Genomic DNA, 27758 nt, shown 5'->3' on the forward strand with positions numbered 1-27758 from the left:
AGAATACATAAATCTGAATGTGATTGTTCCTTTGAAATGGCTTTCAAAGTATTGTCAGTCATTCACATTCTTAACCAAGATGAACTACATCACTAATGGACCCATGCTAGAGAATATGCATTAGGAACACTGGATTTATAAAACAAATTTTATTTCCTTTCAGACATCAGCTACCCATCATCTGAATAAAGGAGACAACTAAAATATAATGGAAAAGTTTCAAGAGTCAGTGTATGTTGTCAGTGATGTCCAAACAAAAGCTGACTATGGCTAGAAAAGCAGGGCTCTCACCTGCCAATAAACTGCCCTTGATCACTTACAAGAGGGGAGCATCCCAGCAGACTCTGTGTGTATTAAAAAAAAGACTTGAAAGAGAAGAAAAAGTATCACACAGGTCACAGCGGCAGTCTCAATGGACCCCTCAGGGATTTCTGCTAGTCTCAGCCTTGTCATCCTCTATGCAGCTTTCCTCTCTGCCCAGAAAACGTCGATAGGAAAATGTTTGAGGGGCCTCTGGTGGAAATTTTTTCATTCTTTCTGCATTGACAGGATGCCAAATCAATATTTACTTCCCACTAACAAGCTGCTCGAGGTCTCAGTAGAAAATATTGTAGAGAATGCGGGAAGACACGATAATAAACAGCTGTCTGGCTATGAGGAAAACATGAATTGACTGGAAACAGGTCCACAGTAAAAGGTCACTGAAACCCATGAACTCCTCAGGTGTCCATATCAACTCCTAACTTTAAAGGCACGTAATAAAAAATCTCTTTTTCCTAAGAGGTATGAGAGAATGGATCCTTTTCACTCTAGCAAGCATTACACGCTGTTTCAATAATTCAATTAACACATTTGCCAAGATCTGTGCTGGTTTCCTCCAGCACTGTTTCACTGTTTTCAGCTGTAAAGTTAACTATCATAAATCCTTGGTTAACATCTCTTCAGTTTTATCCAGTGACTCTTATTTTAAGAGAAATAAAAAGGAAATGCTACAAAACAAGATTGTTACATTGCCTTATTGCAGTATAGTTTGAGACCATCAGTGGCAACATAATTACACATGCAATGGATTAATTACAAATGAAAAACACTCAGTTACTTAGAGTAAAAAGCTGTAATTCATTAAGGGAAGATATAAATTTAGCACCTGTGCTTCAAGAAGTTTCTGTATACGCTGCAGCCATTCTTTATCTTTTTCAAACTCCATTCTTGTCTTTGCTGTCTCCTAAAAACAGAAAAATACAACACAGACACAATATTTTGATACCATCTGAGAAAAACTTAAAGAACAATAAAGGAAATAGATATACATTAAATAAACAGTATATGGAGGTGGGAACTATGCTTGCTTTATCTGAAGCATATCCACCAAGTATGAGGGCCCTCTGAAGTTTATAAACCTGTCCCTGTTCGTGCACATCCCTAGAAATGTGCCCGTTATTTTCACATTCGTATGTAGGTGTACGTGTGACCTATGTGAAAATTTCACGTGTTAATTGTACAAGTTCCTGAGTCTACACACTGGTAAATGGAATATGTATGTAAAATGTGCAGTGTATACTCATCACCTGTGTTTTAAATCTGTTTTTTTATTTATACTTAAGCATATTTGTGTTTTATACATATATTCATAACGGTGATCACAAGAAAAAATACAGGATGTAGAAATTACTTTGGCAATGAGGTAAGTGTGGAAAGATTCTGTCAAAGTGAATCACTTTACAGGGGGGCATAAATGTTAGTAAACAGGGCAGGGATCAGTCCTTTTTGTTTGTTCTCATGAATGTAATTCATAACAGTGCATACACATGAGATGCACTTTTATTTAACCAACGTGAAAACTCTCTTCTGTGACTTCGGTAATACAAGTCTCCATAAGGCTAAACCTAAGCCATCACTAAAGTACTGTCAGAGTCCAACAATGGCCAACTCCTAGACACTCTTATTAAAGGAAGTGTACAGGCTTTACCATGTATTATTTGATCAGGCCTAAATAAATCTGGATAAGAAACCCTACTACTGTGTTTATTTAATAGAAGGTGATTTGATGAAACACCATCAAATATTTCACAGTAAAATGTATGACAGAATCAACTAGAAAAGGCAATGGATTCCCCCAGAAACCATCCGTCTACTAGAAATACCTTTAATAGGTATCACAATTCGAGAAAGGAAGCATCGACAGAATCAATCTGGCACAGCAAGACATTCTAAGTTTGTCTTCATTAACACAGAAGTCTATTTAAAATGCATAACCCTGCCAAATAATCTCATGAAAAAGGAAACTACTAAGGATTTTCAAATAACGTCTCCACATCTTCATGCTCAAAACAGTATATTTATATTTTATTTATGTATACCCAAAGTCTTGCCACCTTATGAGTCTCTAACCTGACCTTTTTATTTAAATCCAACTATTCTGTTCTTTCTGTGATGAATGCTGCACAATGAAATTCCAGTCTTTACCTGGAAAACCTTTTCCTCAAGACCAGAAATATATAGCATCTTCTGATCTAGCCTGTTTTTAGTGAAGAGTCTTTAAAATAACTTACCTCATCATCTCCTAATACCTCCTCAAGATCAGCTGTCGAAACTTTAAGAATAGACGCTGCCAACCGAAAAGACTCGTGGGAAAGACCCTTTTTGCACAGTCTCCCTTCACCCTTGTTTTTTGCCTGTCTGATTTTTATTCTCAGCTCTTGTACGCTGCGCTGTAACTCTCTGGTTAGAACCTGGGAGATGCAAGCAAAAAATATTGTGTTGTCATTTTTCTTGAAGTGCCAACACTATGGAAAATACAGTATCATTTAGACTAAGCTCCTTTAGATGAGTACTGTTTTCTTTCTGTGTTACTGGTTTAATAGAATATGTGCTGTAAGGTTAAATAACATGGTATTTAGAACACAAAAAATGAATTTTAATATATGAAACCAGAAAATGTTCTTACACAGAGGTAAAATTCTTCTGTATTTCTTTAGCAAGATAACTGTATTTATAATTCCATCAAACAAAGCAGCTTCCACAGAATCAATTAAAAAGCCTTTCCTGATGCAGTCTACCAGAAACATTCCTGAAATAACTGAAAAGCCTGAAGAGTCAGGCTTTAGTGTGGCCAGACAGAGATCATTGGAAAGCTTGTTCATAGCTCAGTGACTGAAGAAACACCAGTATACCTCTTCAGTCAAACCTGAAATTTTGGTTCCCACCAAGACAAGGTAATTCAAAACTGTCCTGGATACTGATTGCTCCTGATACAATTTCTACAGTTTAAATCAACAGTGGTTAAATAAGCAGCACGCCCTTGGAGCACACAAGTCCACCACATTATTATTCAAGGCTTGCACAGGAAAGGCTGTATTCTCCATGCGGCTGGCCAACACAGAAGGCCTAGCCAGGCCAGGCAGTGTCTTTGCTAGTCTGCCCTTAGCAGGTAGTGGGTGTTTTAAACAGACACCAGCTCAGGCGATGGGAGGAAGATCAGATGCCAGACCAGAACCGCTGCAATTGTTCATTAACCCTGGCTTTGACAAGGTCTGAAGCAGCAGCGCTAAGAGAAGCCTCAATTTTAGACCCCATTTCTGCTGTTGAAGACTTTTAGTTAGTTTTAAGCAAGAACTAGAGCTTGATAAGGATGTATTATGCTGCTAATTCAGCATAAGTAAACTGCCTTTATTGTCACTAGTACTATTACTAGTAACTAATAAAGGCAATAATAATAAATGACAATTTTTCTGTGATCATTTCTGAAACGTGGTGTACACTGCTAAGCCAAACATATGCTTGCCTCTTAGAAAAAGTCCAGAAAAAGCAGAGAATACTATTAAAAGTGTTTGAAAGGTTTACATGATAGGAAAGCAGAACCATTATCTGGAGTGGAAAAATGGGATTACTGGGATTTGGTAAAGCTGAGGTAAATAAAGAGGAAAAGTAAAGAATAGTGGGATGACTAGACAAAAAACCGTACTGAAGAAGAAACCCAGCAGGGGTGAGCCCACTCTCCTTTGTTTATTTAAAAATAGACTAAAAGAAACAGTATGAAACATCAAAAGCTGAAAAGACTCTGTTGACCTGAATGAAAGCTGAGTGGAATCCAAACCTGATTTTGTTTTTTGTTCCCCAACACCACACAAGTACCGAGCTTGAGTAATACCTTCCACAGCAGAACATGAGCCAAATTGCACAACAAAGAACTCTCCAATTCCTAAAGTTCTCTGGTTCAGTGAAATAACACTAAGCATTAGTAAAAATCATTGCTTGAATAACTGAAGTGTTATTTCATATCAATATTTATACAACTATGACAAAAGCATTTTGTCAAAAGCAGAGCAATACAAGTTCATTTTAAAATTGTTGTCTGAGAGACAAGAGCAGTAACTCATTGTTGGAAGATGCTCCTAGCACATTCAACTTCCATGAGTCAAGCAGACCTGTGATTGTCAACACAGACACCTTGGCTGAGTTTAAAATGAGAGAATAAAGTTTACTTTCGATCGTCATATGTGGAGCTCATCTTATTAAACTATCTCTCACCAGCAGCTGATAAACTCCTGAAAATTCTTTTTTCTGCAGAGTGCCTTCATCTCATAGAAACTGACTGCAGAATTATGAAGCCTGTTTATTGGCATTTAGAGGTAGAGCACTCTACAGCCTCTAGTGTATTCAAAATACAGTCATTAGAGACCATCTGCTGATGTATTTCAAAGAAAGCACAACAGATTCATCCCATTCCAAGATTTGTCGATTTTTCTACCACTTCCGAACTTAACAGTTTTCTGTATTTAACTAAAATTTAACCATTAAAAACATTACCCTACCACAGATTTGGGAAGAGGAGGTACAATGAAATTTATCTTATTTTCTGATTGCAGTGTGGGTCCCTCCATCCACAGTATTTCCAACAAAATGAATTATTATACACAGACCTGTCTGCAAGTACGGAGCTGAGAGGAATGGAGAAACTTGAAATGTTACAGGCAGGGAGCTAGGGCAACTTGGACCAAGCTCATAGAAGGAAACAGACTTAAGATAGGAGAGACCGTCAAGTAGAAAAGCACACACTAAGGAAAAAAAAAAAAACCAGAAAAATCACACCATGTTTTTTAGCACTTGAAATGGTCCAACAGTAAATCAGCTCCTGCAACATGTAGCAGATGTATTTGACAGTGAAAAAATAAACTCAACTGAACTTTTTCAATCAAAGTGAATCAGCTCCCTAGATTTTAAAAGCAAGGAGAGATCTCTCAGACACAGATGTTCAGGCTAGAGGATCCACATCTGTATGCTGGTGCAAAGATGAAATGTAAATTAAAGGACTAAAATAGCAAGGAAATTAACTGCAAAGCCACCTGGAAAGACTACCAATAATAACAAATAGCCAAGCACAAACAAACAAACAAAAAGCATGAAAATAAACAAAGTTAGACATACACTTGAACATCTCCGACAACATACAAACGTTGCCAGACAACGGTCTTATGATATTATTAGATAAATTTTATCCGTGTGTTCATACTCCAAAAGAGGTTCATGAATGAACAAACTGATTGCAATAGCAACAATGGAAGCCACAAACAGCAGCTCCACTATACTTGTCTTTTAGTTCTGGATTCCAGAAAGAAATCTATAGCAGCAATAAAAAAAAAAAAAAAAAGGTTTAAACAAAAATCAAGGAAAGAGAAAATTACAGCTAATGGACTTAGATATGCAAGCATACACATTATATGTAATCACAGTAGATCATACGTAGAGAGGACTTTCCTTTTTTCCCTGAGCAGTTCTAATACCCTAAAGCATACGTGAAATACACACCATATGTGAAAAATAAGGCTACTTCATGGATTTCCAAATTGGACACTCAGAGACCAGCTATTTTTAAACCTGCCTTCTTCACATTATTAAGTTGTAATAGTAAGTGTTTTGATATGCATTTTTCACTTCATAAGTGCCTTAAAAATAATAGCATCTCCATGACATTTTTTTTCTGTTGATATATTCTCATGTGTCGTATACTAATATATTCATGTGCTAAATTGCTTACTTTTTAATGATTTCATCTAGGTGTCAGTTCATGCTTTACTACAAACATGTTCAATGTCAAAGACACACAGGTCTTTAACTGAGTTAGGAAGAGCTGTTTCCAAACTGGAAATGACAAAAACCAACACAGGTTCTGTCGGTGAGTGCACTGAAGTCAGTGAAATACCATTCTTTGATTAAGAAATTGATCTAGTGAACTCTGAAGCTAAGTGTAGGATTTTAAACACAAAGATTTCCCACTGTGTATTTCAGAACTGCTTGTTTTTAAGCTAGTAAGTATACATAGGTGATACAAACTGCCTGCAATGAAATCAATGCAGAATATGGCTTCAGACTATATCAATATATGGTAACAATGCCTTTATTAATACTAGTAATACTAGGATTTATCTTTTATCTTTTTTTTTTTCTTTGGTATCACATCTATGAGATATTTTGTTAGTAAAGCCATTTTCCTAACTTATATGTTACCATCAGAGTTATTCCTGTGGGACACACTTAACTGCTACCAGCCAACGAGAATAGGAACCTCTGATTAATTCCTGAAAACAAATCTACAACACATCTTGTCAGAGCAGTGCAATTGCTACTGCTCTGACTAGAATAAAAATAAGCTTAAAATTCTAACAACATGAGGTTAAAGTACCCAGCCCTTTTTAATCAGTAACAATTGTTGCATTACCTACCAACTCCATATGGTTATATAGTATATATTACATCTACTAGGTTGCATACCATTCTAAAATAAAAACTTTTTGCTTCATTTTCACAACCCCAAATATTAATTCTTAAGAAAATAGTTTTTGATTCTGGTCTCAGCACACAAACACTTTCTGAAGTGTTTTAAAGTTATTTTTTAAGTAAAATATCTTTTGCCAGTTTTGAGATCTGGCAAAGGTTTTTCATTTAAAAGGTCATATTTAATTACCGACTCAAAGCAGCTGTGGAGATACACAGACCCTGACAACACACTATTAATATGGTCTTTACATCCCAAAAAACTCTGACACTAGTTGATCCTGGAATTGACACAAATTGATCAAAGGCCCTAGGTAATGTCATATGACAAAGTCAATGTCTAAAATTATTCTCGTAATTACCATGTTAATGAACACACTCTGTTGTTACTGTTTGTAGTACAATAACACTTACTGGCCCCAAGGCAAACCAAAGCCCGATGCTTGCCCTGTAGCTACGTATACGTAGATTTCAGTCTTGGACTGTACAGATCTCATGGCAGAAGCTATCGCTCACATTAGTTACGGAAAATTTTCAGCTTTACTGTGCTTTGTACAATAATAATAATGTTGTGCTTGGTCTGGCTAGGATGGATTTAATTGTCTTCTAGCAGCTCCTATGGTCCAGTGTTGTGGATTTGGGACTAAAATAGCGTGGATGTACAAGTTATTGCTGAGCAGTGCTTGCACTCGGCTTTCTCTGGTTTCCCACTCTGCCCTCTCAGCAAGTAGGCTGGGGTGCACAAGAAGCAGGGAGGAAATGCACCTGGGACACATGAACTGAACTGACCAAAGGGACATTTCATACTGTACAACGTCTTGTTACATGATAAAGTCTGAGCGGGCTGGGGGATTGGTCTGGCAGGTAACCACTGCTCAGAGACTGGCTGGGCATTGGTTTACATCCCCTGGGGTTTTTTTTCTCCCTCTTTTTTCACTTACTAAACTGTCCTTCCCTCAACACATGAGTTTCACTTCCTATTCTCTCCTTACTCTTGCTAGGGGCAGGGAATGAGCAACTATGTGGTGTTCAGCTGCTGGCCAGGTTCAAACAACCACAAATGTATAGAATAGTATAACATACAGAACAATTCTACACATAATATTTTGTGTGTATTTCAATATGAAAGTGTCTTCAGATACAAGTAACGTTTCTTAGAAACTTGCTAGTTTTGTAAATTGGTGTAAGGACATAACCCAGAGCATTACAGCAAAAATGAAATGGAAAACCTTTCCTGAAACAAGGTTGGTTTCCTAAAGAAACAAGCGTATTGTGAAGATGTTGTAGCTGCCTTTAAACGTTGGCTACTTTTGTGATAGAACAATTATTGCTGGCCTAAGGTTAGAGAAGATCCTAGTGCCGTAAAAGTTTGAGAAAGTATTACCACCCCAAATAGCTCATGATTAGCAAGACAAAACAGAAAGAATGGACAAGGGGACACAAAGAGATGAAGCCATGCACTGTTTCAGCAGCTGAAACAAGCGTTCAGGTTTCTTCAGTGAAAGTACAGCTATCTGGTCCTTAATGCCTCTCTACAAATAACTTTCAAAATACCTTCAGTAATAATGTTTAAACGGACCTCACAGCATGACTGCTGTATGTCAGAGAAAATAAAAACTCTTCTAATTTCATCTTTTATATATGTTGTTTAAAGTTACCTCAGCTAGCTTGTTCACTTGAACAATCACACCTTCTAGGCATAACTTTCGTCGATCAGAAAAGGGACAAGAGTGTAGACAAGAAATAAATACAAGACAGACCACTGCAATAGATTTGTCTGGCCAAGGGCTGTAACATGTAGCATTCTGACCCATGGGAATGAGTCAGCCTCAGGAGGTTAACTTAATTCTTATGTTCCCCAGAGATCACATGTGATTTCAGACACGCCATCAGATGCCCTGAAGGACAGTAAAGGTGTAGAGGAGATACAGACCAGTCTTACCCTCCTCCACCAACTTCAGTAGTTAGTACTGACTGAGAAGGCTATTGCCAAACATTAAAAGTGGTAGCAAGGCTATTTTACCAATTTCACACAGGTCACATTTACAATGTGGTGTGTTGGTTTTATTTACCTGTCTTCAGTCAGAATTTCTGCCTTAGATCTAAAATTTATAAACATGTATGTTCAAGCTACATAGCTCAGATCTTCATTTATACATATTTGGAGGAATTAAGATAGGCTTATATTATCTTTTCCATTAAGAATAAGGTAAAAAAGCAAGCTGTGGAATGCACTAAAATCCAAACACAAAAAAACGATACACTCAAGGGAATATCAGACTGACAATATTATCTTAAAACTGGCAGAGCTGCGAAGTTTCAAAGGCTAATTCAATAAAAAGCTGAAAGGGAGAAATACATCCAGTAAAGCTAAGATTCAGATTGACATATATGATATAAAATAAACAATCATATGTTGACTGACACTGAGAGTAGTGCTCACAACTTCTCAGAGATCAGTGGAAGATGAAAGTACACACTCCCTGGAAGAAATGCTTCACCTTATGACCCATAAGAATTCCATTTTACATAAAGATTGGGAAATTGCAGTATGTACATACAAAATAATGTGGTACTGCAGTTGTATCTACAACCTGATTTTCCCCATCCATTAACACAAGCGAATCTGAACACACAAGAGTGTAACTAAGGATCTAACAGACAAGATCTGAAAAATCAGTTGAAGTAATTTAAAATATTACCATCCTTTCCTGCCCTTGTGGCAAAAGCTATCTCTAGTCTGCAGTCCAACACCCTAGCCCAACCCCGCCTTCGCCATGGCTCTGAGCAATGGATGACAGACTGTGAACTTGGAAAGGTTAATTCAGTAGTATCGCAAACCCAATTACAGTGAGGACATCTGGAAAAGCATAGACAGATTTGCACAGTATTGTTTCTCAGCTACCAAAGCTAAACCCACCGTGGCTTTCCTGACAAAGCCCTTGAGTCACAGAGTATAAAAGGAGCCTATGGATTTCAATACCTGAACACAAAACCCAGCTTCCTGGCATTTGGAACTGCAGACCCCAAAACCAGTTAAAATGCTGTAACAAAGAATATTACGGTATAATGACAGGAATGAGAAACTGTGTGGCACAGAATTTGATAATGTGATTGCTACCACAAGTAAGATTTGAATTTATACAATTATGCTGGCTTAAGTTGTGTTAGTCCTGCTTGTTATTAGGAGAAAAGAGGACAAAAAGTTTCACTTGGGTGGCAACTCTTCAAACACCGTATTTCTCCACAGATCTCCAAAATACCTTTGTTACTAATCTCATCCTATATCGTCTACCAAAACATCATTCCTTCTTGATTCAAAACCACTGAAAACAAATTAATTTTTATAACCATTTATTTCCAGGTGTAAAATTGAGAATGTTCCTTGGACTGTACTTCCTTAACCAGCTCCAGGTGCAGAACACCATAAGGAAAAATCTTAAAAATATTTCAACCTGCATGTGACATTTACAAGAAAAGGAAATTAAATACATTGTGCTGTGTCCTAAAAGATAGTTCAATTTATTTAAAAATTAATAGAAAAGTTTCTTAAGTCACGGTCAGTTTTTAATTTTAGATTGTTTTCAAAACAAATCATATTTACACAAAGATGCAGTAATGGACTTACTCTGGGAAATTACAATGTAGTTTATATTTCTGTAGTGAAATACACAATATCTACTTAAGATCACACTTACATACTTCAAAATTCTCTTTGTGATTCAAAGTTAGGGCGTTTTATATTCCTGCTCAGCTTTTTCTCTTCTTCTTTTCTAATCCTCCCTTGGTAACTGTTCAGCTATCACACCTTCATTTATGCCTGAAATCATGTCTTAAAAATTTTGTTTCTTTCCATAGCATTCATTGTAACGTGGCTCTAGGCAGAATGAAGCCCCTCTTACTGAATCAGGTGGGCGTCTCATTTATAGAACATACAGCATATACTTACTGATATGAGGGACATTTGGTCATATAAAATATTACAGCTTTACAGTTATCTAATCTCTCCTGTACATTAAGTTTTAAGACTGTCAAAAATTACAGTTGTGGACCCAAATGTTTACTGACTGATGCTTTTCTTTAAGTATCAGCAAACACTCCATAGTTTTCATTGTACTGTTGCTAAATTTTCAACACCATTACCATGTTTTAAGACCTGTAAGAGGGAAAAAATATTAGTTTTCTTTATAGCAGAGAATGAGTTGAAATATGTATAATCAGTGCGGGATGACAGGCAGAATATTTCTGTCAAAATATATTGGTTTCTAAAATTATATTTATGTGAAATGGGCAATAATAATAATTTAAAGTCCTATTTACAGCATTTAAGTCCTACCTCATTTACATTAATTTTTTTTCCCTGCTGTAAATTCTTTGGTTTCAACAGAATTACCTCTGATTTACACAGGTGCTAGCAAAACCAGCATAATTCCTTTAAAACACCATATATTACAGTTATTTACACAGAATAATAAAAAAAAGGCACTGACAGTGATTAGAGCTTCACACACGTGTAAGAAGAGATGCCTGGGATCTCAGAGAATTTATTATCTGAACAGTCAGGGCACACAAAGTCAGCACAGTTATACTGGATATGGCAAACAAAGAATATTCAGGGCAGACCAAGAAATGCTGAGGTGAAGCAATGTTCCGAAGGTCACAGAGCAGGTCAGTGACCAAGATGCGAAGAGCACCAAGATTTTCTGATAGCCAGTTCAGTGTCTGAGCTTGTGCTACCTTTCCACGTAAACACACGCAAAGCATAAAAACTACAAACTAGATGCCCTGTATAAGACCACTGCACTGCTGAAACAAACAAGTCTGAAACATAATTTAAGAGGTCAGCTCTGGCATTCCTTATACTCGTAAAAAAAAAATCTTAAGTCTTATCAGTTGTGTCTTCTTAAAATACTGTGACTCGGTTTTTTTATGATTCCACCTTCCTAGAGCTCTTCCCACCTTTCCATAGCTCTTCCAGCATGTCTACTGGGAAATCCTCTGAACTCCCACCTTTCTAAATTATTGTGGAGACTTCACAATGCTCTGCATACGGGTGCTTTCTGTTCTCTCTGCTTCAGCTTGCTTTCTTTAGTAATCTGATCAACATGCGTTCAACAAATATTTCTACACAGACTCTTCCATAAATCATTACTGGAGACCTTTCTCCTCCTTTCCACGTTTTGCTACTTTTCCTGTCTTTTTCCCAAAAGTTTTCCAATCACTTCAAGTCCAGAGACTTTATCAAACACGAAAAACACCCTCAAGTTTTCCTGTCATACCTTCTTCCAGTCAACATCGTTTCTATCATTTAGACCTCAAACTGGCATTATCTTTAAACTAGGCATATTTTTAACTATCTCCAGCTTATGCACAGGGCTGAATACCAGCTTCAAAAACCAGTATCTCCAAGCCATCTGAAGGAATCACAGGTGGATCTATACCCTTCCAGAGCATGCACTGCAGTCTCCCAAGTAGCTCCCATCCTGAGCCTGTTGCAGTCTCATTCTCTGAATATTTTCTTTTCTTGAAGCAGAAGAGGAAGTTATTAGCAAGCTGGTGAAAACAGTTTCCTGTTCAGCTCAAGTTTGTTTGATTTGCTCACACAGTATTTATTAAGAGAGTCTCACAATCAATGAGAATGATTCCTAGGCACTGTAGGAAAACTGAATGTAGCACTAATATCAACAAAATCACCTGTAAGTCTGACATGCATCTCAACTTTGCAAGAGACTTACAAGTGCAGCTACAGAAACCTGACATAGCTTGCAAGTTGGTTACAGAGGTGGAATAATTTAAATAAATTCCTCTAAACTCTTAATACAGAAGAGGATAGAAAAAAAATTCAACATATCTTAACCTATGTATGTTATAACCTTTACCTATCAGTCAAAAACCAAAGTGAAGTGCTATCCTCTAAGCCTAAAAAGCAAAGAAAAAGAAGAGTAAGGAAAAGCTTTTCAAAGTATTTATATTTATTCTTCCTTTTTAGTAATCAAGGTTTTATCCATTAAGACATCTACATTATATGCTGTTCCTGGCGTAGTGCATGCATGACTAACCATATGCCTTCTGTAAACCATAGGAGTTCAGCCATTCACTTCATTCATTAAAATTCACAGGGCCTATTATTCTGTTTACAGTCTAATAGATATTCACTGTCACTATTCAGGCCTCTGATTCAATTTGCCTAAATCCCAGATGCAGAGTAATCCTGATGGAGATTAGCTTAATTTATCACCAATTTCTTCTCAGAACCAAGAAAGGTTGGTATTTCATAATAAAAGCTGTGTTTCTCCTTTTCTCCTAAAGCAGCACACATAGTGAAAAAGAGTCAATAACTGCATGACTTTTTTTAATGGTGAGATTTATTTCAGTTACACAAATTTTGCTTTGCATAATAGGACACCTCTTAAAGGTTTATATTCTGCAGATAATACTAGTGATTCTCATCAGGCTGGGACATATCCCTGGAACCAAATATTATGCTGATTCTAACTGAACACAGATTGGCAAGCTCATCATCTACTCCATGCAGTACAAAATAATCACTCTGCGTATACTTTTCCAGGTGACGTGTTGTCAGTCTGGAGTATAATAAATGAAATACACTTATCTTTTGGCTTTTAAGTGTTCCCACTGGAGAACATTTTCTAGCAACTTGGAGTCATATTAAAGATGTCCACTTTCAAATCAAAACTGACAGTGCTGATTTACTAAGTGATACTAATTGCTGTCGTTTGCAAAATGTCCCAGTGACCTGCTGAGGAAACCTTTGTTTGGTCAAACAACACTTCCAAATTGGCACGGTTCATATACAGTTTTGTGAACTTTTCAAAGTAAGTCTGTTTTCATCTGCACAGCAAACTGTAGTTTTATTTCAATAAAAAGTTAGTCCATTTTTTGCCAGCCATAAAGTTTTTGCAATTACCTATTAGGACTAGCATTTTTAGATGAAGAAACAAACGACCATTCAAATGGCATCCCATGTCTTATCTGGATACCCATATAAGAAGCATGTTCTGCATACCCTGGGCCTGGAAGAAATTGGAGCCAGGGAACTGCCTAGGAAACTGAGTCCACAGGGTTTGAGACATTAACCAATGGAAACATCCTATGATGAATATTTCTCACTGTGCCACCATAACTGGAGAATTCTGGGAGTGCCCTGCAAGGTTTTCTTTCTATCCAAAGAACAGACTTTGCAGCTGGACTTCAGGCAGTAGCAATGTATTGCTCTCTCGTTGGAAACAAGCTGATAAACTAACAGAATATTTCCCAAATATTTGAGCCTTCCAGCCCAACTACTAATTACGTGTCTCTATTATTATCATTATTATTATTATTATTTTGAGATAGAGAGCAAACAGGACATCATCTGCACATGGCTATTCTGAGAACACATTTCCTGGCAGTGCTGTATCTTCTCCAACACAGTACATTCAAGAGAAAAAAAGACAACGCTGCTAAATAACATGAATTTGCCAAATGACAGGGATTTGTAACATGAAAGCAGGGAGTTGTTAGTTAGACTTATTCTTTGTAACAGGAAGGAGTTTCACGTGACATTTTCAATTAGCACTGCCACTAAAGGGCGGTTCCAGCATCTCTAGCCTGCATCCATCCACCCCTGCTCTGACCCTCTGTGGTACACAAAAGCTGGTGCTCTGGGTTTTCAAAAGATTAACTGCATTTTCATGAGCTAGCTCACAATTGACCCATGTAATGTTTATGATGACATTTCATAAATGGCGGAGAAAGTTTCATAGGTGCAGAAATGAGCAGTGAGGGTCACTCAGCAGTGGAACTTCTTAACAGAACTGAACTGAAGCTGCATATTAAACTGCAGCCCAAGATAGCAGTGAGAAAATATGCCATGGCAGAACTGATGCTAGGATTCAAGGTAAACTGCAGAAAGGTAAGAGAGACTAATACATATTGGGATATCGGGTAAGCTGACAGAATGGCAAATGACTGGCAGAGCATCACGCAGCCAAGCAGAGGTGCAATAAGGCCTCTCACACGTGTGGCTGCATGTTAGCTGTATGTCAAACAACAGAGCAAGGGGAAATGCACCTAGCTTAAGCCCTGCTCTGAGTAGCAGAAATGAGGGCAGATGTCTTAGGAGAGGGAGTGCTAGATCCCCAAGTAGATCCACTAAGCTTGCCAAGTAAACTGCCACGGGTCTTGATTTTGGCAGTCAGTTCTATCAGATGGTTATACTGGATACCTATCAAGAACAATGCCAGAACAGACCAGATGTGAGCTATGCTTCTGTGGGTATTCTCTGCGGAGGGCACACAGGTCCCAAATCACAGAGGCTTTACGAAGTGAGAAATGAACTTAGCTGACTTTGAAGCATTCAGCCGCCATCACCTATTTATTACAGATGCAGTTGAACATAGGTGCCGTGTCAAAACTTAAAAACATCTTCCTCAAGGTCAGAAAAGTTCTGATATTTTCATGCTCAGACAGACGTCACCACTGAAGATTAATTTATCAAAATGAGATTTGCTCATGCACAAGTTGAATGGGAAAGACAACACTACTGAGTCTTGAGCTTACAATGGTCCATAAAAGCAATATGCAAAGTCTCGATGAGCTTAAAAAGAAGTACAGCAAAGCAGGAAAACAAAGTTCCTGCACAATTAGGCAGGATTTTGGACGGTTTCATAGCAAACAAGTGTGCTGTACCCTGTTTTGGATAGACATCCAGCCAAGTAGTTTAATAGCAGTTTTTAACTTTATCCGAAGGCCATTTTTTGCATGCGTTGACAAAGGTACTAAAACACAACAGAACATTTTGCACTGGTTGCTGTGCTGCACATAACTGGCAAGGTCCACCTGGGGATCTGATAGTGCAATACATGTTATGCAAAATACTGAACAATGGCACTCCATAGAAATTAGATAGATGGTTCAAAGAGAAGTTATGGTGCTGAGGGAGGTGGGTGGGATAAAGTTTTATAGAAGGCATCTAAGATACTCTTATAGCCACCTGGTCTTATGTATAGTTCGCGTTCTTACAAAATAGCTCACATTGTGCTTACAGCCTTATTTTCATTATCAGTTATCAGTCTTCATAAATGTCATTGACAAATTTTATCAGGATTTGATATTTAGTTCTATGGAAAATGCTTATTAATCATTTAGTTCTGATATTTACAGAAGATTTCTTACTCTAGAAACAGCTAAATATCATTAATTACTATTAAGAGGAGCCACACACACCATTTAAATTCATTTAACATATTATTGATATTGCATAGCCTACATTTTTATTCTGAACATCCCAGTGTTTTGTCAGACATCTTTAAAAAGTTATTAAAATTAATAGTGCTCTTTATCAACTGACTTGTACTGCCTTCCAGAAATCAGATTTATTCAGTGTAACTTATTTTCCATAAAGCCATTCTAAAAGTGTAACTATTATTCTTTAATACTTAATAATTAAATTTCCTATCAGATTTTCATTGTTTTAGTTAGAAATGATGTCAGACTAACTGACCTAAAAATACTTATCCTGAGTACCTTTTCTGAATTTTGACTAAATATTATCAATCTTTTAGACCCACGGCAGTGTTACAGTATATATACATTTACTTTCAATACTTATTGAACATGAGGATCAACAAGAGAAAAATTCCTTAAGCAGCCCTAGAAAGTTGTAAGCTATAAAAATTCTCAACTTAAAAACAGTACTTCTATCTACAAACTGTTTGAAAACCTCCATTGGCTACTAATAGCCTGGGGATGTTTCATCTCCATATAACATCAGACTACTTCCTTCCAGATAAAACTCAGAAATACTCATACAAGACTATCTTTACACAGTTAGAGTTGTTTTATCTAATAATGGGTTGTATCCATCCTATAATAGGTATATTACTACTAACACACTTTTAAATCCTGCGCTTTTACAATTGCTCTTGGCCTTGCTACCCACAGATTTCATCTTTCCATCCTCTATTGCGGCTCCTATTTTCAGGTTCTTATCTATAATACATTTTCCACTTCCTTTATGTTGCCTTTTTATTTCTAAATGCTGTGTTCTTTTTCCTGTCAAACTGAAACAGATATTTATAAGGAGCTACCATCTAATTATGGAACTGTGGCTTTTTGGTTACTTAATAAACTGTTACAGTGCACAATTTCCATACCTATTTTCTACTACTCTCTACCTTCTTTGTAACTGCTTTAGACAAATGAGCTGCTCTGAATCAATCTATTTTAGGTGCCCTGTTGGTTCTTACTGAATGTAATTTAGGTCTAACACCTGATCCCTACACCACACTACATCAAAAATAAGTACAATAATGTCTTACAACATGTTGGATACAGAAACTTTTGTTCGTAATTATTTCTTCCAAAGTTTTTAGAAACTATTACTAGACTTTACAATCTAACAATTTTAGTTAGCTGCATAAGTGTCCCAAACTGTGCCTCCCATAGTAATGTAATGCTTTATTGTACATTACAGGTAGGTGTTTAACCAGTAAATCCTTATATCTTCTGTTGCGATCCAGTGTAATATCTCAGACACCTACCAGAAACCTCTCCTCCAGGTTTTCTAGTTGAGTATACTGATCCAAACGGATTCAAGATCCTGTGCTTCCGAGTTATCCGTAACTCTAAAAGCAAGTATCAGTGCCTACTCTAAGCAGAGAGTCACACTCTCTTCTCTGAAATTCCTCTGTTATCCTATTACTAGCTGTAGCTATTAATTAGCAATACTGAAATGACTTAATTGTTGTATGCTAAAGAAAGAACTACCTATAAAATGTCATAAGAGACATGGAATGGCTAGAAAAAGTAACTGCATTCAATTGATTAATGAGGAGAACACTACACTTGCACTCAGAAAAACAAGTAAGGCTTGTGAGGTGATCAGAATAGCAAACAAAAATAAGAGGGTGATAAAAATATGTTTACCAGGTTAAGCAAGAGACAGTTTAAATGTGATCTCTATACAGAAAAACTTATTTGAGTTACTGAAACTTGAGTGAGAACCAAGGTCAGGGGAAAATTGACCTGGAAGGAAAGAGTAAAAATGAGAGAGACCAGACTCCAAAAGGAGAGCTGGTGCAGGAAGGAGTACTGCTACTTCTTATTGTGCCACCTTGATCTTCCTATGCAGGTTATAGTATCAGACACGTAAGAGGTATTTTAACAGGGGGTATTTGATATATTACAAAATTCCACTGAAACGCCAAGGATTTTCAACTATACTTTTTACAGTGGTATACTGTGAATAAAATCTGATTTCGGAGAACTTCTTTTTTCCATAAATATTTAGTACCTAACTAAACAAAGTAGTCTACTGAGGAACTCCCTGATCATCAATATTTGACTTACAGACAGCATCTTTATTTTAAAAAAAATCTTTCTGCAGAGGAAGAGTAGTCAGCAAAAATGTTACTTGAAATATGCATGCATATTCTTTTATCCAGGGAAGAAACTACATATTTAGCTTTATTAGCTAAATATTATTATTACTTATAGAGAAACTACATATTAACATTCTTTTCACATACAGTACAACCAAGTAAATGCTAATGAATATTCATGGTAACTAACAGAGAAGCAGTCGGCTTATTCAACAATGAATGAAGTATCGTAACAGTTGCTAATAGGTGATTCTCCACGTTACAGCTTCTTGTGAGAAAGGGAAGAACTTCTAGTTTCTCATTTTCTAATTTTTGACAAATTTTTCATTATAGAATCATGTAAAGTATTTATAGTGTGAATACTTGGTTATCTCCTTTGTCTGTTAACCGCTATTACAGTTTATTCAATGAAATAATTCCAAAATTCATAGCGGCCTGAATGGAGATTGAACTGTGTCTCTCTGTAGGAGTATTAAATACTCTGTAGGAGTATTTAATTTAAGAAGAATAGATAATACATTAGATTAATTCAGGATTTCCCATGCTTAGCCAAAAATAAGTATGCAGTGCAGGAAGAACACTCATTTCTTCTTCTTAGAGGAAGAATTCTGTATTAGAAGAAAGCAGATTTTCCTCCATGAAAAGTAACAGTTTGTTCAAGAATATGCAAGATACTTCTGAAACACAGGGCACAGTGATCATTTTTATACCGCCTTCCCAAGGGTTATGAAACAAAGCAAACAGAAGATAGTCCTCATTTTAATTACAAACTTAAAAACCCGGTTATTTTTAAAATAACAGGCACATTTTTTTTTTTCATTAAAGTCCATCGCCTTTTTCACCTTATATACTTTAGCTTAGAAATTCTTTGAATTTAGGATTTAAATTGTATTCAACATTGTTCAGGTCTTTTTTAACACTGAAGATAATGTGAATTTTGTAACTGAATTGAACATAGGATGGTTTCAGCCCAGTGCAGAGGTCTGAGAGTAGAGTGACTTGTTATCTGATGACAAAAAGAAAGTAAAATGCATAGGTATTTAAGTTACTAAATTTCAATTCACAGTGGGAAGTTACTCACTAATGAATAACCATATATGCAGTTTTTCTTGAAGTGCATCAAAATACAACCGCTCTCTTCTTTGGATGCAATCAGACTCGCTCAAACACATCTGAAAGCAGCTCAACTCTACAGAAACCCAAGAACTGTCAAAGTAGATCTGTTTCATGGGTTAGTATGATATAACCTTGCCTGAAAGTAGGTATATAGTAGGTATTTCAGAAAAATAAATATTATTTATATTTCAAATATTAAGTTACAAAACACAGATTAGCCCCTCCTGCAAAACTTCAGGCTGCAGCAGTATAATTAAGCCATCTGTATAAAAACACTGATATAGTATTATTGCATGGTGCACTGTAGCAGATTGTTAAGTATTTAACCAAAATAAGAAAAGAGTATTCCACAAACTGCTTTTAAAACTGCTTTTGATTTTGCAGTGGAGAGGGTTCCTTTTTTTATATTTCTGCAATAAAAAGCCATGCCTGTGGAAAATAAGGTAATTCACGCTAATCAACAGATACAATTACATTTTTAAATGTGGGAAATTTTTTTCTGCAAAGTAATTTGTTATATAACTAAGCACTTCCTCTTGGGAACAAGCACACTGGCAGCCATATACAAAAAGATGACCAATAAAAATTACAGTAGTCTATGGAAGTCTAGGAGGGAGACCTAGAACCATTGTCTCTCTCTCCTTGCTTGAACCAGTTCAGAGCTGACACCAGGCCAGTGCAGGAAGCTGAAAGACTGTTCCAGCACAGGGAATGTAACGAAGATTAGCCTCATTTAACCTTTTACATTTTGTTTTCATCCAAGAATACCTTAATTTAAGTGAACACTCAAAAAATCAAAACTCAAACCTTCACAAATGTCACGAACTCCTCTACTTTGTCACTGGTGAGCAGCAGCTTCTTCTGTAAAGTTTCCAAAGCCTGTTCAGTGTGTTTAGCCAAGCAATGTAGTTGCTGAGATGTAGAAGTCTCAAGTTCAGTCATGGCACTTTCAGTCTCAACCATTTTGCTTTCTAGATCGGTAAACTTGAGATCCTGAAATGCATCCACAGAGAAACAGCAGTGACACAAAAGCTGATAGGCAGGTATAGTAGACCACAAACAAACAAATGACGAAACCAACCTCCCACACAAGAGTTAACATCACAGAACATTCTGCTTGCAACACATAAAATGTAATTGCATGGGAAAAATAATTTAATTTTTAGTCATTATGTCCACATTTCAGCATCTAAATTTCAGGGATGTGACTGAATTAAATCAAAGAAACACACTACTACTATTCTGGGTTTTTTTCCCCCTTCTGTATTCAGAAAATCTAAGCTGATGATCTTGCAACTTTCCATTTAAAAGTATGAAAAAGTTCCACAGTGGAGCTGTCACAACACTAATATACCTTCTTCTTCAACTCATCTTTAGCTTTGTGATACATCTCCTCATACTCAGACTTCTCTTTTGCAGCTACATTAAGTTTCTGTTTCAGTATGTCAATGTAAACCTTTTTGTTTGAACAGTCTTCAGACAGTGTCTTTACCTGAAATAATGAAATGCCAAGAGCAATTAACTATTAAGATATAAAACTTAAAAATGAAAATAAAACCGAGCTTACCTATATTGCATAAAAATACCTGTATTATATACATAATTCGATTAAAATACCTTTTTCTGACATTACAGTCTCTAATAAATCTCTGGTGATCTAGTAGATATTAGTTTGCAGACAATCTGGTTATGTAAGTCTTGGCTTATGAAGCTCCTGAAAAGCTTTTCATTTGCAAAGCTGTTTGTATATATATATTTTTACTACTACGGTGCGTGCAAAAGGGACCAAATCACAACTTCCACTCATTCCTTCCATCAGATATAGAAACATTAACCAAAACTTATCTGAGAAAATGATAACTGTCTACAAGATAATAGTCTCTAAAACCTCTTAGATAATTATTATTTTGCCATACAATGCAAAAACTGATTTGGGGTAAAATGAAATAGACCAATGCTCCTAGAAAATCATTCAGCTCTTCTTACAGTATTAATCACAAAGGTTTCCTGACAATACTGAGTTACAAGGAATTTATTTGATCTTCTGCTGAAGTTAATGTAAAATGTATCAAGCTGATTTTCCACATGGAATAATCAAATTAACGTATGGAATTCAATTCTCTGGAATCTGAGACATGCAGCGCTTAAAATACTCAAAGAACAGCACTGAAGTACATTGCTCCATTCTAAATCTTTCGTCCAAAAACCAAACCCAGGTATTTCTCGTTTCATATTTATCTGCCTTACTTAGGTATGGTCTCACTCTCTGGCTGAGGATTTCTTAGTAACACCTTATCTTTGGCACAGAGGGTAACACAGTAGCTCTTTCTAGAGCTGAGACTACTATGGGACTGCAAGCAGAGATGGTGCTTGTGATACTCAGCAATCACCCACATTCTAGGAAACCAAAAGCAAATTGATATATTGTTTATTTCTATTTTGGGGTCGTATGCTGCATAACCTCACAGACAACCAAATATCAATCTTTTCCTGGTATTAACGGCTAGTGCAAGACATTGGTTGGATAATACAGGAAGATGTCAAAACATACACAAGTTCTCCTAACTTCAGTGAAATCATCCTAGAATTTTGCAGGAGAAAACAATCTGATACATTAAGCTAAGAACCGTGAATCATTCATAACATAGACGTAGAAACGATTAACATATTAAAGCATTTAACTACTATAGCCAGGAGAGTTGCATGGACTTCATTAGCATATGTCATGTAAAATCACCCTTGTTCCAGGTTTACTATATTTTATGAACTTAAAGTGCATAAAACTCAATCTCACTACTTATAGCATATCCTTGCCACTCAGTGTTATGAATATTTTAATATTTAATTACATTGCTTATGAACATACATTAAATTATGCTGAATCCATCCAAGCTATCACCACATACTGATTTCATACAATTTATAGTGGAGGGAATTACACACTTAATTTAACTGTATGTTGTTTCCTTAAAGCAATATATTGATTTAGTATGTATAGTGTGTTGAAGTAACTTCTATAAATCCACCATCTTTTGCTTTTCCTGGTACCTTTTTCTCAAGACTTTCTAATGTTTCATTAGAGGTTTTCTCATTTTCTTGATTTGCTTTTAGACGAGACTTTAAGTCTTCTATCAAATGTCTTTTCATATTAAGGTCTCTCTCCAGTCGAGGAATCCTAGAAGGGAAGAAAATCACATTGCATGTCACTGTTAGAAAAAATTGCTGTTAAGCAACTATTTTAATAAACACAAGAGTATAAATGCAGTAGACAAATTAACACTCCTGTAGAGCTAGAAAATTTTGTTAAACAAAAGCTGATGTAATTCTTGCAATTTAGCCTATTCTCAACCATTAAAATCCGTTTCAAGTCTTAATAAACAGATATATTTCTAAACATGCAATTTATTTCTGATTTTTGCTTTTTGCTGTGGTTTGTGCTCTACCTTGTCTGATCTGAAATCAAAGTAACTCTTCTTAAGCGATTATCAAAAAAAACCAAAAACTTGTTGAACACACAAACCGTAATTAAATTTCTTTGACGTCTGAAGCAGGTATCATTCAAACACTATTTTGTAAAAAATTGTTTTTAAAAGAAAGTGAAAAGGGTAAGTCTCCTTTCATCCAACTGAGTAATACACAGAAGTACATGAAAAATCTCCCTATAATGTCAAACAAAATAATTCTTAAAAACTGCAAAACCTGGAAATAACATCAGCATTTTCAGAAACCCCCCCCAAAAAAAAGAAACACTTATGTACTACAATATAATCTCTGTTCAGTGAGCAAATTATGCTTCATACAATGCCTCCACCTCAATGATGCAAACTACTCTTTTAAACATAAATATAAGCAATACCTGAATATTTTGAAACCGGTTTTTTTTTTTTTTTTTTTTAAATGAATGTTAAATGAATGATAGTAACCCATTCAGGAATAAAATACTGTTGATACCAGGTCAATAACATTAAAAAAAAAAAAAAGAAAAAGAAAGAATTAAACCCTAAAACCAACAAATTGAAAACTGCATCTCAAAATCTCTTCCGTTTATTTTACATTTACATCACTAGTGTTTATACTTTACACTTTATGAAAAACCAGTATCTCTTTTATAGAGGAGTCATGATAACCAGTAACTATTTTAAATTCAGTTTTATTTTGAAACAGACAAACAATGTACAAATTTTAAGAGTTCTTTATTTTTGAAATGAACTAATTTCATGTAAGTAAACTGCATTCTTTCTACAAATAAAAAGAAAAATTGACTGTTTAGAGAAGTTCAACTCTGTGACAGACAAAATATTCAGATACCCTAATATTTTTTTTTGTATCATAATGTAATTGAAGAACAGTATTGTATCAGTTAACGAGGGTAGAATAAAAACCTCAGTTGCATACTCCCCAACAATACAAGTGGATTTCAAAATGAGTAGTAAACCTTAATCAATTCAAATAGAAACAAATACAACCGTCCTTTTGAACATTTTATAAATATAAGACTGGATATTTAATCTTGTTTAAGCATCTGAACCTTGACACATCTCTTAGCCCCTAGGCAAGGAATTACTGTATTTGAAAGCCTGTGTTTAACAGTGCCGAGGAATTCATTTAGACTTACATCAAGGATAAAACAGTCTACTCTAGAGTCTGAGTTCTGATTTAAGGTATTCTTATTTCATAGATTTCTGATTTAAGGTATTCTTATTTCAGTACAGATACTGTAGCTAGCTAATAACTCATCAGTTTAAACCAACGCATTTTTAGCATGTACTGCTCCAGCTTCTCAAAAAATCCTTGTAACAGTCTGCAAGACTGCAATAAAAAAAAAGAATAACACCTTCTCTTAAAAATCTATGTAAGAACGGTCAATACTGTAACAATTATACAGCTGCCACTGGGTGGCACCAAACACAACGGATAGAAGAGTGAACATACTTTGCTTGTAGCTCCTGAATCCGTTCTTCTTTTTCCTGGACTTCGTGTTTTAGTGACTTAATGGTGGTCGACTGCTTAATGATGTCATTATTCGAATTCTACATTGGAAAATATTAAAATATAAATAAAGAAGGCTGAATATTATCACAGTAAACTTGTTTGAAATAATGGCCTCTCTACCTCATATTTTACGAATGTTCTTAGAAACTACTTGGTACAACAGGAGCACTCTTACTTTCTAGCAACACTTCAGCAAAAGTACATTCCTTGCTAATTATGATCAAAATCAGCACTTTTCCATTGCTCTAATAATGTATGATTAAGAGATGTTTCCCAGAAGACCTGCAAGCCCAGTGTACCTAACAGTACCACATCTTCTCTTCCATGGCATGGTCAGCTGAAAAGGTAACAGAAAAGAAGCGAAATAAAACTGCATCTTCGTTCAAACTTGAACATCCTTGAATGCTACAATTCCACAGCACATCTGTAGAACAACAATTTCCAGCAAACTCTTTTGCGTTGTGCATTTAGAAATACAAGATGATCTACAAGAGCAGTTGGGGTTGTGGCTCTTGAAACTCAAAAGTACAAGACAAAGACATTAGCATTTGGCCATACTAGCACAAATCCTACATTTCACTAACAAGGCACGATTGTAACCTTCAGGCATGTGCAATTCCAGTGAAGGAGAATTATACCGTTGTTGGCCTTTCCTCATTGTGTATAGTGGGAAGTGGAAAAAAAAGCCTCAATCTCTCCATGCAAATGCACAGATAATCTACCCAAGATTTAAATACAGAACAACCAAATCACTCTACTAAACCAAAATTAAGTAGCCGTTTTCGCAATCTGAGCATATGCACTGAATGTCCTTGCTAAAAATGGCAGTTCAAATCTCTACATCACGTACAGATTTCAGACCTCCAAAAGGTGTTGCCAAAAGATACGTACTAAGCATACACACAACATGTATGTGTGCATATATGCATACAGGTTCAGCCACTGTACTAAAGCTTTTTACTCGTTATGTATCAACAATAAGAAAACAGATCAGACATGCCGTAAACAAAGATACTTCAGGAGAATTTCTCTGCTCAGTGCAGACTTGTAACACCTATTAACATTAATGGGAGTATTGTACATAACTCTGTGCACCTCAAGGAGAGTATATATTCTTGTGTGCATAGTTAGATGTGAAATATTGTTCTTAATAACTTGGCTAGCCTATTTACTATTATTATAATGTGAGGTATAACCAGAAAATTGTTAAAATGATATATGCTAGCAGAATATTCCTGAGTTTCCTGAGACCCGTTTGTTGAGCTTGAACTTCATTAGCATGAAGCACAGCACCTACTTACGTGGTTTACACACCACATATGAACTTGAATACTTAGATGCGCCTCTGCACGTGCTCAGAGGCAAAGACATGCTTATCGTATTTTGCTTCCAAACTCACCACCTATACTTAATAAATTTCTTCCTATTGGCAAAGATAGAAGGAGTCGTTACATACAACATAAACAAACACTGCAAAGATAGCTCTGGGATAAAAAAAAAAGAAGTGAACTAATAAAACCAGGAACTTTGAGATTTTGAGCTATAAGGAAAGCTTTTGCTGCTTCCACATTTAGGAGAAGAACCTTGTATCTGCTTTTTAAGTGTGCTAGGTAGCCTGGAACAATAGTTGACAGCTTTGGCCAATTTCTTCCACTGAACATCACATGCAGGACTTAAAATTTTTTAAAAATTTTTAGGTCAAAATAAAGCTAAGAACATCAGTAATTGATTTAAGTAGATTTTGAGGCCCTTATAGTCAAAACTCTCATCCAGTACAACCACCAGTGAATTAACCCTATTGATCTGGATTTGGGGTGACAAACTATGTTTATTCTAAATGTAGTTTTGCATACATGGTTTATTTTTTACATTAAAAAACGTAATAAATCTTTAAGAAGGAATAAAAAGTCATGTTAGTATTTTTGACAACAGATTTATATATGCTTGCTGTGCTACGGATACAAAAAAACCTTCGAATTCTTAGCAATATATTTTGCAGTTCACATGGAGTAGACAAAGCAGGATTTCAGCATGAGTGTTACTCTTCACAAAAAAATAAATATTTTACAAAAAAAAATTCATATGTTATTTTTCTTACTTTTATACAGCAACTGACTACTAAGTTTCTGGATAATAAGGACACTCATCTAAAAGGAACAACCCTACTTAACAGAAATTACCACTCACCAGCAACAAAAGCAGATTAGTCAAACCCAAATATAAAATCAACACACAAGAAGTCAGCATGTATGGTTTCAAGATCTCTTTCTTATAATTAAAGTAGAAGAAATTATGTGCCTTTTCATGGCTACTCCCTGCTGCCTTCATCTCTTTATCAGTGTGACCTACCACTACTAATCACTGAACTGAGATGTTACGCATCCAGTACGCTATAGCCAAGATCTCTAATACCATGATTACCATCAACAGCTAAGAGGCCTGAGCACTACCCACATCTCATACGCTAGCTCGGCTAATCCAGTACTCAAGAGACAAACACAGCTCTATCACTCCTGTAGTAAAGGCCTTTTCTTCTAGTCGATCCTTTGGCAGCCAGCTTGCTAGTGTGCCATTACTTCTGGCATCAAGAACCTGTACCGTTTTGATCTTTTCTCTTTCCTCAAGTATTAAACATAAAATTATGGGAAAAAAACACCAACTTTCAGCCATTCTGTTACCCACATATTTCCTCCAGTGAGAAGAGAGAAAGAATTAATGTGTTCAAGCCAGGCCACCGCTTGAGAAAGCTCTCAGATCAACACATTCCAGCATCTACATCATCCATATATATAATAGAATGACTGGAGACTTAAAAATGACATCAATAACAAACCAGTAATTTCCTACTGGCTAATCTACGAAAATACAAAAAGAATGATGTCTCTTTGAAGACAAGAATAGTAGTGATATATAGGTAACACAACACTGTTACATTACATTGAGCTGCCCCCTCAGCCCAAGTTCCATGCTCCACTTTCACAGATAGCTATTGCGAACCTCCTTCTTAAAGGAAGCAAGGAATCGACACAATTCTCACTGAAGTAATTCCACAGCACTCTCCAACAAGATGCATTTAATCATTGTGTGAAAACCCAGCAAGCCTCCCTGTCTGGGCCTACCTGATCTGCAAAAATTGTTTTAACTTTTAATTCTCCTGCTTATGACTGCATTTCTACTGAACAGCAAAGGTTACCCTACACCTAAGATGCTAATCATTGGTTAATATATACAGATGATATGTATATGTGAATATACATATATCTGCTTGACCCAGTCATGAAATACTGTTCATACGAATTATCCTCAGCACTAGATAATGTCTGTCACCTTTAGTTTGCACTGCAGCTGTTTTATCTCTAAATCAATGTTATTTGAAGGAGCTGGTGTGGCTGCACTATTGCCAGCAGGTTGAGACCGATGTTCTCCCAACTTCAATTTTTCTTGTAAATCCTCCTTCTCCTGTTGCCACTTGACCAGGCTGGTGGTCAACAC

General features: G+C 36.1%; 1 protein-coding gene across 1 annotated transcript; it reads right to left on the minus strand.

The window, feature by feature from the left end:
* Positions 1 to 1147: 1147 nt before the first annotated feature.
* Positions 1148 to 27758, minus strand: LOC104513292 (centlein-like; the record flags this gene model as incomplete). The annotated part of the gene is made up of 7 exons (XM_010156601.1): positions 1148 to 1225; positions 2553 to 2732; positions 20082 to 20267; positions 20629 to 20766; positions 22323 to 22449; positions 24207 to 24304; positions 27594 to 27758. Coding segments are annotated over 7 exons (972 nt in total), but the record flags the coding sequence as incomplete, so codon positions are not given.

Source organism: Eurypyga helias, unplaced genomic scaffold (genome assembly GCF_000690775.1).
Source record: "Eurypyga helias isolate BGI_N326 unplaced genomic scaffold, ASM69077v1 scaffold14788, whole genome shotgun sequence".
Lineage (NCBI taxonomy): Eukaryota > Metazoa > Chordata > Aves > Eurypygiformes > Eurypygidae > Eurypyga > Eurypyga helias.